At 50.5% G+C, this 14,635-nt stretch overlaps 5 protein-coding genes across 5 annotated transcripts; 3 read left to right on the forward strand and 2 right to left on the reverse strand.

Annotated features, from left to right (window-relative positions):
- Positions 1-132: 132 nt before the first annotated feature.
- Positions 133-1,002, forward strand: MRPS18 (mitochondrial 37S ribosomal protein uS11m MRPS18; the record flags this gene model as incomplete). Its single annotated transcript, XM_076630662.1, has 3 exons — positions 133-813; positions 882-925; positions 996-1,002. The coding sequence occupies 3 exons, from the start codon at positions 133-135 to the stop codon at positions 1,000-1,002; spliced, it is 732 nt and encodes a 243-aa protein (XP_076489399.1).
- A 302-nt stretch (positions 1,003-1,304) lies between these two features.
- JCM6883_002871 (uncharacterized protein) lies at positions 1,305-2,828 on the forward strand (the record flags this gene model as incomplete). Its single annotated transcript, XM_076630663.1, has 4 exons — positions 1,305-1,610; positions 1,685-2,488; positions 2,561-2,692; positions 2,760-2,828. The coding sequence occupies 4 exons, from the start codon at positions 1,305-1,307 to the stop codon at positions 2,826-2,828; spliced, it is 1,311 nt and encodes a 436-aa protein (XP_076489400.1).
- Positions 2,829-3,322: 494 nt separating this feature from the next.
- Positions 3,323-6,398, reverse strand: TEC1 (Tec1p; the record flags this gene model as incomplete). Its single annotated transcript, XM_076630664.1, has 4 exons — positions 3,323-3,341; positions 3,407-5,558; positions 5,637-5,813; positions 5,873-6,398. The coding sequence occupies 4 exons, from the start codon at positions 6,396-6,398 to the stop codon at positions 3,323-3,325; spliced, it is 2,874 nt and encodes a 957-aa protein (XP_076489401.1).
- Positions 6,399-7,210: 812 nt separating this feature from the next.
- Positions 7,211-10,765, forward strand: JCM6883_002873 (uncharacterized protein; the record flags this gene model as incomplete). The annotated part of the gene is made up of 10 exons (XM_076630665.1): positions 7,211-7,496; positions 7,561-8,342; positions 8,407-8,933; positions 8,994-9,002; positions 9,061-9,150; positions 9,216-9,294; positions 9,362-9,638; positions 9,701-10,014; positions 10,072-10,628; positions 10,690-10,765. 10 exons carry the CDS (start codon positions 7,211-7,213, stop codon positions 10,763-10,765), a joined length of 2,997 nt encoding a protein of 998 aa, XP_076489402.1.
- A 2,291-nt stretch (positions 10,766-13,056) lies between these two features.
- RFA2 (Rfa2p) lies at positions 13,057-14,414 on the reverse strand (the record flags this gene model as incomplete). The annotated part of the gene is made up of 8 exons (XM_076630666.1): positions 13,057-13,075; positions 13,152-13,450; positions 13,521-13,677; positions 13,754-13,832; positions 13,899-13,974; positions 14,074-14,181; positions 14,288-14,352; positions 14,411-14,414. The coding sequence occupies 8 exons, from the start codon at positions 14,412-14,414 to the stop codon at positions 13,057-13,059; spliced, it is 807 nt and encodes a 268-aa protein (XP_076489403.1).
- Positions 14,415-14,635: the final 221 nt, after the last annotated feature.

Consider the following 14,635-nt stretch of genomic DNA (forward strand, 5'->3'; position numbering starts at 1 on the left):
TCGTCGGACTGGTGCTGTTGCGTGACTAGCTAGGGCGCACAGTTGCTAGTCGTCGCGAAGAGGGTAGAGATCAAGAGCAGAAGTTCGCGGAATCGCTTCTCTCTCTTTCTATCCCTCATCCGACACTCAGAAATGCAATCCTTACTAGCGAGTACATCAAAGAGGGTGTTCACTCCGCTCTCCCTACGGTCCACCCGACTATTCGCGACTCAACCTCCTCAAGTTGAAACTTCCTCTTCTTCTTCCTCAACTCTCGAATCCACCACTCCTTCCCCCTCTGTTACACCCTTACCTGGGTCCGCCGTTCTACCTGAAGCATTCCGAGCGCCATCCACCTCAACTCCATCTCCCCTCACCCGAGATTCACTCTCATTCTCTTCTCCCTCTCGATCAAGTTCCTCTCCTCTCCGTTCGCAACCCTACAAGCTCTCGGTCCTCTCGACCCGTAACAACACTATCCTAACCCTCTCTACCTCTCCCTCTGGTCCCTCCTCCTCCTCCTCCGTATCCCGACAAGATCCCCATGTCCCTATCGCATGGGTTTCCGCCGGTTCAGCAGGGTACAAAGGAGCCGCTCGAGGAACTTACGATGCTGCCGTCGAAGTCAGTTTGAAGATGTTTCAGAAGATTAGGGATTTGATCGAACCGCCAGTGTTGCAAGGAGGTCAGAAAATGAAGAGTAAAGGACCGAGACCTACCGAATTGGAGGTCGTTTGGAAAGGGTTTGGACAGGGGAGAGATGCGGTCTTTAGGAGTTTGATGGGAGCGGAAGGTGATGAGGTTAGGTCGTTGGTGAAAAGGGTAACGGATGCTGTGAGTTTTTCATTCTCTGCGAAACTTGGGTCGAATTCAATGCTAACTCTAGCTCTTTTGTGATGTAGACTCCGATCAAGATTGGTGGTACTCGTGCAAAGAAACGACGAGTGTGAGTGCTTTCTCCTTCTACAGTCTGTTCGGGATCAAACTGACAACCTGAGATGGTCGAAAACTCTCAGTATCTAGATGTTGTTACCCGTTCGCTGGACCGTTCCCTCTCGCAAACTCGTTACATTGTCACCTTTGCAATCATGTCTTATATACAGTCGTCAGTGCTTCAAGGGTCGAGAGCTGCAAAGTCAGGTCATGCGAGCGGAGTTTCTTGCGAGAAACGATACTTCTTCTCTGCTTTCCCGCGCGGCCTCGAGACAGCGTAATTTCTGGAGGCGACTAAGAGAGCTCTCCGTCGACCGAAAATTAAGGAAAGAAAGTGAACGAGCCTGCTTCCTCTCATCTCTTTCATCTCTCTTCTCCTCCAACATCTTTCAATGCCACGAGCTCGACCACCGCGGATACCGTTCTGGTCACTTCCCCTTCTCTGTTTCCTCCTGCCCCTTCTCTCCTCCGCTTCCCGTCCCCGTCCGTTCATCCTCTCAAAACGTAACCCCACCTACTCACCTCTCTCCTCCTCTTCCCTATCCCTCATCCCTACTCTCTCCGACCTCGACTCGAACCTCAACTATAACAATCCGAACAGTTTCTTGAGTAAAGTGTTGATTCCTCGAGCGGTAGGGAGTCAGAATTTAACGAGGTTACAGAAATTGTTCGAGGACAAGTTTACTCAACTCGGTTGGGTCAGTCTACCCTCTCAGTTTAACTCTAGCAGTCGTCTAAGGAGCTGATACGAAGTTGGATATCGCGCGGACAGCATGTCGAGAAGGATACCTTCGAAACTTTGACTCCTCTCGGTTCTCGAGAATTCACAAACCTAATCTTCACTCATGACCCTCTCGCAATCCGACGATTCACACTCTCAGCTCATCTCGATTCGAAATATTTCCCTCCTGGATCTCCTTCGGCGGGTTTTGTTGGAGCAACAGATTCAGCCGTTCCGTGTGCGATCCTCTACGACACGGCTTCAAGTCTAACGTCCTGGCTCAACTCGAGGAAAGAGAGGATAGTACAACGAGAAGGCGGAGAAGAAGGGAGAACGGGAGTACAGGCAGAGACACTACAGATTGTTTTGTTCGATGGGGAAGAAGCATTTGGGGAATGGAGTTCGACGGATTCTATCTACGGTGCGAAACACCTCGTCGACAAGTGGGCGAATCAACCGACGACGTTGTCACCGAGTGCGACGATGGTTAATCCAAAGAATGAACTGGAAAGGATTAGTCATTTAGTTTTACTCGATTTGTTGGGAGCTCAACATCCAGTCATTCGAAACTTTTACTCAAACACTGGTTGGCTCTTCGATCAATTCCAACATTCGGAGGAGAGACTCGGTAAAGCGGGATTACTTTGGCCGTCGTTGGGAGGAGGAGGAGGAACGAATTACGAGAAAGTTTCGAAGGAATTGGGAGCGAAGGAGAAGAGTTTCTTCGTCAATAGGAAAGGACCTCAAGGATGGATGGGAACGATAGAAGATGATCATTTACCTTTCCTCAAGAAGGGAGTTCCGGTAGTTCATTTGATCAGTGTACCGTTTCCCAGAGTTTGGCATACTATCGCGGTGAGTCCTCTCCCTCTCTCGTCTCTGTCGTGAAGCGGAGTGCTGTGACTGAACTTGCACTCTCTCAATCAGGATGATGCGACGGCGTTGGATTTGGATACGATCAAAGCTTGGGCTTTAATCATGAGGTTAACAGTAGCGGAATACCTCGGATTAGATCCTGAACTCAATCGAACGAACCATGAAGAAAAGAGGGATGAATTGGTGAGTCTTCACGTCTCGCCTCTCTGTCTATCGAGATCCCAGCTTGACGAGGACGATCTTTCAGTAGACAATTTTCGATTCGAAAGAAGAAGAAGAAGGAATCTGTAGCAAAACTTCAACGATAGATGGATCGTGATCTCTCACTGGTTGAGATTCTCGACGATGATGATGATGATGATGATGTACCAAATGTGTCAATCCGCATGTTTTCTCTCGCTGCTCTCCTCTCACGAACTCGAACAGATGGGAGAGAAATAAGTTTAGCAGAAAATCATTCGAGCAAGTTCCAATCGAATCAATCGAGTGGTGTAACCAAGGAGTCAATAAGTTAAAGTGAAGACATAGTATACTGCGGAAAGAGAAGATGTCGATGGAGGAGGAGGAGAGGCGGGAGAGAGGATACAATAATTCTGACAGAATACGACGTGAGGTGAAGCTCGAGCTGAAGTAAAGGAATGAGAAACGAACTAGGGATATACGGTACTGCAATGGGGGGTCGAAAGGAACGTAAGAAGGGTCTGTAATGATGGGGTATTAGGTGAGAGAAAGGGAAAGAACTGAAGTAGGATGAATCGCGGGAAAGATGAGTCGTGGTATGTGAACAGCAGGGGAGAGATGAGCGAGCGAGGATTAGGATGTTACAGTGTACCTATTGAGAAAGAGGCGACGAGGTGAGTAACGATAAAAGTCAAAACGAGAGAAACGAAAACTCACCTCGTAGTCGAACCCAACAAATTCGAGAAGAAAGCGTCTTGTTCAGACTTGCTCGCGACAGCTTTCTTCCGCGGTGATTGATCCTCTTCTTGCTTGATATTCACGATCCCGTTCGAGTCTGATCGGGAAACGTTCGATCGATTTGAGGGATCGAGAGACTTCGAGTTCAGGTAATCGATCTCATGCGCTTGTGCAATCGCATTCGAAGGGAACGAGAGTGGAGAAGGCGAGTAAGCGTTCGAAGAGTTGTTGAAGTTCGCAGTGAGGCTCGAGGGAGATGGAAGAGGAGGTAACAGATTCGAGCTCGATCGAGGTTGGAGTTGAGATGCCGGAGTAGTCGATGAAGATACATTGATGGTCGAAGAAGAAGACGTCGAAAAGGCAGGACTCGAAAGCGAACGTCGATCCATCGCGAACGACGAAAGACTGCTATTCGAATGTTCCTCTTCGAGATGAGATTGATGCAAAGGATGGTGATGCGAAGGTTGATGAGGATGATGATTGATGTCGTAAAAGCCGTAATGATCTTGAGCGTGAGAAGTTGAAGGAAGAGGTAGAGGAGGACCGTAAAGAGCTGGAGAGTCGAGATCCCATCGATTATTCGTTTCCGCCGCGTTTGATCTCCAGGCCGCTTCGAGTCGGGAACGATCTCGTTGAGCGTCGGCGATCGCAGAAGGGGGAGGTAAGACGGGAGGAGGATGAGTTGGCGTGTGAACGACTTGACCCCAGGGAGTGATCGGACCCGTCGCGGAGAGAATCGAGGGAGAAGGTTGTGCTGACGACGCTGTAGAGTGTACGGTAAGTCCTCCGTTCGAGTTTGTCGTGAATCGAGGAGGAGGAGGAATGTGGAGAGATAGATTCGGTTTGTGAAGCGAGTGAGAAGGAGGACGAGCCGTGTCGAGAGAAGACGAATCGTCGTGGTAAAAGTCGGAAGGGATGACGAGTTGAGGGACTTCTGGCGCCGTCGTCGTTGGGACTGATTGAGAATATGACGCAGTCGAGGTCGAGGGGACGAACGGTGGAACAGGAAGAGGAGGGAGCGAGGAAGAAGGAGGAGAAGCTGCGGTCGAAGATCTTCGAAGCGACAAGAAAGAGATATCTCCCATTTGCGCCTTCATTCCTTTACTAACTTCGAGATCGTACAATACGACGAGCACTACATCTCCCATCGCACTTCCAGGACTGAGAGTGTTATTGTTCGAGCCGTGTTCCGAGGGTACGACGAATTCTTGAACGACCGAGAATCCTGGAAGCATATCGGCGAGCGACTGTCGTTCTTTCGCAGACTTGCGGAGAGTTGGCTCGTTGAATCCGTCTTGTCCACCTCGAAGTAGCATCGTCCAGAAATCGGAACCGAATGGAACGTCGTAATAGTTCTGATGATTGAGGGAATTCGATCCAGATTCGAGAGGAAGAGGGTTGAGCGTGTCTTCGTACGTGATGACGAGGTCGCCGTGGCAGTAGATGCTCGTGATCGAAGTGAGAGGAAGAGCTTGGACCGCAGTTACTCGTAGTTGAGTTTCGAGAGGTTGATCGAGGGCAGATCCGTTGACTCCAGGGATCGAGAGAGGAAGTTGAATGTGCAAGAACTGGCAAGGGAGGTGATCGTTCATTGCCGGAATCGACGAGTATCGCTTCTCCCACATCGGGAGATCTTCGAGGTAAACGCTTCGAGTCGGACCATTCGGAGCTTCGAGTCGAGCGTAAATGTGACCCTTGTCTCCCGAGCTCGTTGGAGCAACGACCCACATGAACGAAGGAGCGATCGGGCAGGAGACGGGAGGGAGCGAAGGTGAAGGAGAGACGGCGACCGACATGCCTTGCATCGCTCGAGTGATGCCAGAAGTCGGAGTCGTCGCGGAAGAGGGAGAAGGGTGCATGACGAAAGGAGAGTGGAGCGTGTTGCCGTCGTTCGAGATTGAAACTGGGTGCGAGGGCGGAGGAAGGAACGGAGGCGCGAGTCCGGACACGGTCAGGTTCGAAGAGAGGTCGATCGGAGGGTGATGAGGAACGTTGCTTGCAGAAAGGGAGCGTTCGAGGAAGACTGGAGGAGCGTGTCGAGATGCCATTCCTTGTTCGCCGAAAAACAAGTCGGCGTTTCCGGGTAAGAACTGATCCTCTCCTTCGACTGGATCCGATACAAGGTACATGACTGTCGCGCAGGACGAAGAGGAGGAGATCAGTGTCACGGTGCTTTCCCTCGCACGAATCGCGGAAATTGAGAGCTCACATTCCTCGTCATCCTTCTTGAGGTTCTTCAGTACTTGAATATGACTCGACACTTGTTTCCTCGATCTCATCTTGCCCGTGTGTCGAAAGATGTAATCGGCGATGAGTTCGTTTCGACCGCAAGGTTTTCCCTGAATGATCAATTTCTTCCTTCCGAGTCGAGGCAATAACCGCAGAGCTGTGAGACAAATCGTTAGAAACGGTCCTGATTGCTCGTCTCAGACTCGATGAACTCACCAGTTTGGAAGCACTCTTCCACCGCGGGAGGCCAAACATCTTCTCCATCTCTCCCTCCGCTTCGAGGTGAGACGATATCGCGAGGTTTCGCGTGAGTCGTCGGCGAGAATTGATGTACTTCCGGCATCGTCTTTCTCCTCTTCATTCCAGGTCGATCGTTCGCATCGGGAGAGAGGAAAGGTTGTTGAGTAGGAGAGAAAGTAGGGAAAGGCGCGTAGAGAGAAGTTTGCGGCGAACTGTCGACGGCGTAATCTTGAGAGGGGGAAAAGGTGCTGAAGCAAGATTGAGTCGAGGCGTTACGACTCATCGGGGAAGACGCGAGAGTCGAGATCGAGGTCTCGGGGGAAGAAAGGAAGTGATAATCGTGGAACGGGAGTGACGAAGGAGAACTGTCGCATGCTGAGGAGTATCCTGGACTCGAGGTGATTCCGGGTTGCATGTCTTGGAAAGTACGTTTCCGGATCATCGAGGAAGAGGAGGGACTCGTGGTGGTGTCGAAAGGGGGAGACGAGAAAGAACCCTGCATCTTGAACGACGATTGCGACGCGCTCTTTCCGAGTGCTCTCTACCTACGACGATCAAAACAAATCAGCGATCTTGTCTGAATGTGTTCTTCGAGCCTCTCTTTGGCCGTTCTCCAAGACTCTAAGGAGTACTTTCCCACGCGTCACGGCGCGAGAGGAGAGGAGGAGGGAAAGGAGAGGGGTAGAGAGGTGAGGACTCACTTGATTTGCTGTTCTGATACGTGTGACTACTCTATATCACTACTCCTGACCTATTCCGACTGTTCCTGTCGTCTCTAGGCGAGATATGGGCGAGTTGTAGGCGAAAGGTGATCAACTCGAGGAATCGAAGGAGGAGGTCGCGATTCGATGTCGTACGTCGCCGTTTGAGCGGACTCGTGTAGAATGGAACACGCTCTGTAGTACTGTGTCCGGGCGGTCGAAAAGCGTGTTGTGATGAAAGAGGGAGAGGCAGAAAACGAGGAACTTTCTTGTGAAATTTCACGGAGTTCTTTTCCTTCTGCTGCGTCGATCATCGAAACTAATTCAGAGCTCTGTCAGTTCAGTAGGCCTCGGCTTCCGCCGCTTCCACCGTACTGTGATGCCTCGCTTCGCAAGAAGTAACGTAACAAGACGGTCACGTTTTCTCCTTGTTTTCTCCCTCTTTGCTCAGCTCTGCTTTTTCGCTCGCTGTGAAACTCGTTCCATATAACATTCGTTGCGATTGCCTACTCACCTGCGAGTACATAGAGCCGAAATCGTTTCGAAATTGCGACGATGAGTGACGACGATCGAGTTTTGAGCTCCTTCCTCTCCACTCCTTCCTCGACCTCGAATGACAACGCGCAAAAGGTGGTCGCTCCCACCGGCAGCAACGATTCCTCCCACCATGCCACGCCTGCACCGGAAACTCGCCGTTCGCTCAACAACAAGAGGACTGATCATTCGACCCTACGACTCTAGCGCCCACGGACCTTACCAAGGATCAGCAGTACTCATCAAATGGAAGACTAGCATACCAGTACAGCTCGAACAGTATCAGGAAACGAAGGAAGAGCAGGAAGACGATTCGTCGACGCTGATTGTTGATGGAATTGCTGGACTCCTCAAGGGGTTCTCAGGTGCGTCCTTCGTGCTTCTCAGGCATTGTGATAACGAGCTGACTCTAGAAAGCGAGACGCACAGACAACTACCTGATCTTGATCGCCGATTCGACTCACGCCGCGAGTTTACCGGATTCGCACTCGAGCAAGATCAGGACTGTCGTTTCCCTCATCGCAATCCCTCTAGCTTCTACAGAGATCGCACAGAACGTTATCACGAAACACGCCGCTCGTCAAGCGAGGTACCGTCAATCCGTCACCTCGATTGGAAGCGTCCTGAGTCGGAACGGAAAGAAGAAACTAGGGTCGGACGCGAGCAGTGATAGCAGCAGCGACGAAGACGATGAGGAGGAGGAAGTACAGGAAGCAGACGCAGCTCCAATCGTTACGACAGCGAGTCCGAAACGACCTTTTTGGCAACGAGCTTTCTCTCGCAACCGACAATCGACCCCAAGCTCGACTCCGGCCCTCGATCCCGAGCTCAGATCGACAGAGTCTTCTTCGAAGGATTCCAGTACCGAAGACACGACTCGGGAGGACCCAAACGAAGCTTCACCTCCAAAAACTTCCGATTCCTCGAATCTCGCGGATTTGGCGGCCGAAGCGACAAACCCTCCTCCGGGTGAAGAAGAAGATGCGGATGTCCGCGAGTCTCAGAAGGAGCTAGACGACAAACTCGTCGCCGAATTGTTGAGGACGTTTCGAGGTCTCTACTTCTCGTTCGAAACCGACATCACTCGAACTCTTCAAGCGAAGGCGGCTGAGCCGAAGAGTGACTCGTTCGATCACTTGCCTCTGTGGAGAAAGGCGGACAAGCGATTCTGGTTTAACGCTCATCTTATGTCTTCGTTCGTCTCGGCTGGAGTGAGTTTTTCCTCTTCTTACTTGAATCGCGTTCTAGAAGCTGATTCTGCCTCGATCGTTGTAGCTTCATTCGTACATTATCGTGCTTCAGCAAGGTTTCGCTCAAGAATTGACCGTTCCCCTTCCTCTCCAACCTTATCAATCTCTTTCCTCCGAAATCGATCCAAACGCTCCAACTTCGATCGACCTCACCCTCGTTCTCATCTCTCGGCGGTCAATTGAACGACCCGGTCTCCGATATCAACGACGCGGGATCAACCCCAGCGGAGGAGTCGCAAACTTCGTCGAAACCGAATTCATCGTCAGTTGCGTCCGAGACGGAACTTCGCACACCTGCGCTTTCGTTCAGATTCGCGGATCTATCCCGGCTTACTGGTCACAAAGTCCTTGGGCTCTCAAGCCTCCGCCAGTTCTCGAAAGAACTCCGAAAGATACGCAAGAAGCGATGGGGAAACATATCGACGCGCTCGAAGCGAGGTATGGGAGATTGGTTCTGGTCAATCTGGCGGAACAGACGGGAAAAGAAGGGGCGGTCGTAGCGGCGTTCAGGGAGGGAATGGAGAGTCTCAAGAAAGAGGAAGATAAAGTTCGGTGAGTCGTTTTCCTGACTCTCGTTTCGAAACACCTTTTTGACCTTGTTTCTCTACCTAGGTATCTCGAGTCAGTCTCATCCTTTCCCGTCTATCATCTAACGATACTGACACTCCCAAGCTCCTAGATGGGACTTCCATCACCTCACGAAAGGAATGCATTACGAGAACATTTCGAAATTGATCGATCTCATCCGAGACGACCTTGAAGAACTAAGGTGAGCGAAGAAGCGACGATCTTGCTCACCGAAGTCCGTCGCTTACTTCCCTTTTACTCGAACAGAACTTTCTGGTCCACACCCGAAGAAACATATTCGCTTCAAACGGGAGTCACTCGGATCAACTGTATCGATTCGCTCGACGTGAGTCTCTCCCGCTTCTCTCCAACGTCCGAATGAGAACTGACGTGCTCTTCTCTCGCATGTGTAGCGAACGAACGTCGTTCAAAGTGCTATTGCGAGATTCGTGATGAATCGCCATCTAGTTCATCTCGGAATTGCGAGCGGCGAAATGGAAGGAATGCACGATGCCCTCGACGTCGCCTTCAACTCCCTATGGGCCGACAATGGAGATGCGATCAGTCGAGAGTATTCGGGAACGTCAGCTCTCAAGGGAGATTTCACTAGGACTGGAAAGCGAAATTTCATGGGTGCTTTGAACGACGCTTCAAACTCGATTGTTAGATTGGGAAACTCGGTCGTAACCGGTACGTCCATCCCGTTCGAACTCATGACGAGAAGAAGCTGACCTTGACTCTCGCGGTTCTAGATTTCTTCAAACAAGCGAGTCTCGACTACATCACGGGAGTCAATCGATACGCTTTCGAAGAGTTCTCGGAACGACTCGAAACGTCAGATCCTCGAGAAATTCTACGTCTCGCTCAGATTCGACAAGAGGCGATCGAAACTTCGACTCAAGAGGTCTTGCTCGAAGGGGAGGAGAAACTCGGAGGTTGGACATTGATCTCGCCGAGTGAGGTCGATACGGTGAGACCGGGGAAAGGTGGCAAGTTTGAGGAGAAGGTACTGCTGCTCACGAACAAGGCGGTGTACGTCGTGCAGTATGAGTTCACTCTGCAGAAGGTCAGTCCCGTTTGTCTCCAACTCACCGTCGTATCCGCTAACTCGTTCGCTCGACAGGTCGTCAGCTCTGTTCGCATCCCAACCGGTTCAATCCTCTCGCTCCAAACCGGAGCTTACATCCTTTCCTCGCTCGATTCTTCAACTTCGAACCCTACCGAGAACTACGGCTTCATTCTCCGATACGCTGCAAGTGACGCTACCGAGAAGATCCGTACCTACACGCTCAAGACGCAAAGTCCTCAAAAGGAGCGAAAGGAGTCGATCACGGCGAAGAACGTCGGTTCGAGACTTTCAGCTTCGATGGGATTGAAACCTCTTCGATTACCCGGATCGATCCCATCGACTCCGTCGAAATCTCCGACTCCTACTCCCGGTCCTGACGAAGAAGAATCGCACTTCTTCGCGTTCAAGGCCTTGAGGAGAGATGCGATCAAAGTTTCGAGCGCGACGGGGACGAGCCAGATCATCGAGTCGAGAGGAGGAGATGGAGAGGATGGAGAGAAGAGAAAGACTGCGAAGGATGTCGTGAGAGTGATCGTCGACAAGTTGAAAGAAGAGGGAGAGAAGATTGGAGTTGTTGACGAGGATTGGATCAAGGAGAAAGATATCATCAGGTGAGCTCTCTCTCAGTTCTCTCTGTAACGTGACTCTTACTGACTCGCTCTATATCGATAGTGTCGCCGAATCGAAAGCGCAAACTCCTCTCGTCGATCGACTCAGTCATGCCGTTTATCGAGCTATTTGGTTATAATTTCAATCTGTAGAACTGCTATTCCTTCTAATCCTGTTGCCACACATCGATACTACGACGACACAAAAGAAAACGAGCTCTGTTCAATGGCCGGCACCTTGAATTCTGAGCTGCTCTTCAACTCCGTGTAAGAATCGAAACTACACCACTCGAGCTCAGTCTACTTGGCCGGTCATCGTTCGAAAGGTAGTCGCGAGGATAGATTCCGAATCTTACTCGAGAGCTCCGGCAGGCGAAGATCACTGACTTGAATGAACTCCAGCAAGAAGAAAGTTCGTCGAGGGCCCTTTTCAACGAAAATTCTTTGCGATACAAGTTGTTTCATTCAGCGCAACGCTGCGTCCAACACTCAGCGACTGTGAATCGCGAGACTTTTGGTGATAATGCCGACAACAGTGCACAGCAGAGTTAGCTGAGAAAATCCAGATTTGAGAGGGGAGACTGCTCGCGGTTGGTTCTCTTTGCCGACATTTGAGGGGTTTGACGGTTCGGGAGAGTACTTCTCAGCTAGCCGAGGCTACTCGAGAGTCTACACCCCGAGAATGAAGGGATCTCGAAGTGAGGAGAGGCAAAAAGATGATCGAGATATCGAAACGCTTTCCCAAGTTCTCACTCGTTCGGCGTTTCGACCCTGAAGAACCCTTTCGCGCCATGGCGACTAGTCGAGATTCTTCGTCGTAGGTCCTCGTCCCCGCAAGAGATCGAGGAAAGCAAGCGAGACTGTTTGCTCAAAATCCATTACGATTTGAGGCTTTGAATTGGTCGAGCTCCGAGACCTTAGAATCGTCTTCGAAGCTCTGTATACATCGGTGTTTCGGGGCTCCGTTCAGCAACACCTTAAAAGTGAGTTGACCGAACGGAGAGCGGAAAGAGCGATCGGCGCGCGCCTACTGTTGCGAAATCGACGTGGTTTAGACTCATCATCGAGATTGCTGGGTGTCCCCCGGTGTCTCTCTTGCTATCTCGATCCGCCCAAAAGGTCGAATCCTGCGTGATTCAAGGCGCACTGTCCTCTTGTCGTGCAAGGAATGCCAGAAGCTGGAGACGAAACAAACAGCGGTCACAAAATGTCTCGAGAAAGACTGGCGAGAAATCCTTCAATCTTTGCAAGCATTTCCGCTTTTGTGGGGCAAGGTGAGTAGGAAACAGTCGTTACGCAAAGTCGAGAGAGAGATATGTTGCCGCGGAGAGAGGAGCCTGAGCTTGAAAGGGTCTTTGCGTTTTTCTTCGCAAAAAGCCCTTTTGTCCCGCTTCCCGAAAGTTCCAATCTCGAAAGGATACCGCTACTCCTCCTCCTGGAGTGACTTCGTCTCGCCCTTGAAGGTATCCCGGAGAGCTCGCTTGTTGAGAGAGTTTAGGGTTTGAGCTCGGAGCCAAAAAGGTAAATTGAACGCTGTCGTCTAGTTTGCACAGCGTTCCAATTCTGAAGAACCGCTTTCGCTTCATGACAGCTACTAGCGATTCTTCGTCGCAGAGATACTCTCCGCTGAGTTTGGGTCGGGAGATTGAAACGATTTCGCCTTCACTATCTCACTCATCTGACTCGCCTTGACTTCTTCGAGAGGTCGACAGCGGAGGGTCTTCCCCTGACTTTCTTCCAGTCATCATCCGCGAATGATGCTGCAGAACGTCAGGAGATTCAAGAAACTTGAAAATTCGATAACTCGTCGTCACGCACGCGCTTTAGTTCAGATCATGGTGACTCTGATTGCGACGTGTAGGCCTAAGCTACGAGACATAGCGATACCGCGCGCACGGGTTTTGATCAGGTTTGTGTCTATAGACATTGAGCTTTTCGATCAGGCAGTGCTGGATCTACTTAGCTCGCATGAAATTGAATCTGATTCTGTTTCCGTCTTCTCGCTCGAGGGGCTCTGATCTTTTGCGTGATCGATTCCATGTTTTAATGCCGTGTCCGAAGAGCTGCAAGATTCAATAGTCGCAAGGCAGCTGTGGTTCAAACGAGAGTTTGCTTTTCCTCTCCTGTTCCCTCGACTCGCATTACTCTTCGACGCACGGGAGTTTGCGAGAGCGTGCGAGTTGCTTTACGACACGGGAAGAGTGAAGGTAGACTTGCGAGACGTTGATCGGAACCTCCTCGACGAAAGAGCGAAGAAAAGAAATCGACAGCGTTTATTACATCCAAACGGTTTTCAGAGGCAGTTGCGAGGGTAACGAAGAAGAGCGAATAAGAGGGGGAGTATCATACAGGTACGAATATCGAAGACGAGTCGGAACCCTGACTCGACGAAAGAAAGGAATCGAAAAGAGCAAAAGTTGCGAAAGACCGATCAATTGGTGATCAAATAGCTGTTTTGCGCACGCAAGTGCTTCGTCAACGTCCGGTCAAACGGAGCGAGAGAGTAAAGAAAAAGAGACGACTAACTGATCGAGATCAAGTCCATCATACAGAACTCCATCTTCCACCATGACAGCGACCATTTCTCTCACCTGTTCAACTCCCATCCCAACGTGTCTCGAGATCGAGTTGATGTTAACTCCTTCACTCGCAATCTCCGGGTTTGCGTCGAGTTCTTCTCTGACGAATTTCCAGATTTCTCGTTGAGCGTGAGGTAGATCCTTCACGGCGGCGTCGGCGGGAGCTCCTCCGTCTGCAGCGTAAGGGTTTCCTCCAGCTCCGTCGTAGGGTCGATCAGTCACCATTGAAGTGTTTCCTCCTCCGGGCTAAATCGAAGGAAACGAAGAATGAGCTTTTTTTGATTCGAAAGCGAGGAAGAATGGAGAGAGAACGTACAGGACCGAGAGTGATGTATTTGTGTACGTAAGCGCATTCGATCAAGTGGAAACTAATCTCGTTCATGTCGGTAATCGGTCTAACTCGTTGAGCACTGATGTGTCGTTTCTCTGAAAACGTCTTGATCGATCCCAAAATCCGTACGTATCGATTGTTCCTGAGCATTCAGAGAGCGAGATGATCAGCACGACGACACAGAAAGACAGAAGGAAGGAGAGAGGGGAGAGACGGACTCGAGACTCGACAAACGAGAATCTTGTTCACCTTCTTCTCCCGCACCGTTCTCGATCCACATACGACAATCGATTTGACCTGTCGACTCCATGAGTATCTCATCAGTTCAGGCTGCAAGCTAGGATGAGTGAAAATGAAGCTGACCGGTTCCGTCTTCGATCAGAAAAGTCGCTTGAGTTGTCGTGATATTGACACTCCTGATACAAGCTACTAGCGTGACCTATTACACACATCGATCCATTTCACTTCAGTCAGTAATCACACCGAAAGAGGTAGAGCGAGCGAGAGAAAGAAGGGAAAAGGGAGATTGAAAACTGACATCTTTGACTTCCGACCCATCAATCATGAATTCCGCGTCTCCAAACGCCTGTTGTGCTGAAATGACTTGATGAATCGTTACTGGTCTCAAAGCTGAAGATCCTGCTTTCTATGGATCCCAATTGAACGAGTTCCAATCGAGAGATCGGATCGTCAAAATCACGCGCTAAGGCAGCGCTGACAACGCAGGACGGTAGAGACGAGGGTAGACTCACTTTACCACCACCTCCGCTCGGAGAACTACCTGGTTGAGAGCCGTTCATGAAACCTCCACCGAAACCTGTCGACCGATATACGGGTCAGCGCACTCTCTTGAGTGTACTACCCGAGAGACTCACTCATTGTGTCTGTCTAGTCTTGGTCGGGGGAGCGGGTGTATAGGAAAGTGAGAGAGAAGAAGCTCGACGAGACGCGACGTATTTTTCGAACGACGACGAAGACGAAGAGATCGGTATTCCAGCAGACAAGCACAGTAGCAACGTAGAGGTATTCTAACAAACAAGCGGAACAAAAAACAGAAACAAAAAACGAAAATTTGCGAGATCTTCCCGAAGATCGTATTT

This window comes from Sporobolomyces salmoneus (genome assembly GCF_050403485.1).
Source record: "Sporobolomyces salmoneus JCM6883 DNA, S_salmoneus_JCM6883_v1_ctg11, whole genome shotgun sequence".
NCBI classification, from domain to species: domain Eukaryota; kingdom Fungi; phylum Basidiomycota; class Microbotryomycetes; order Sporidiobolales; family Sporidiobolaceae; genus Sporobolomyces; species Sporobolomyces salmoneus.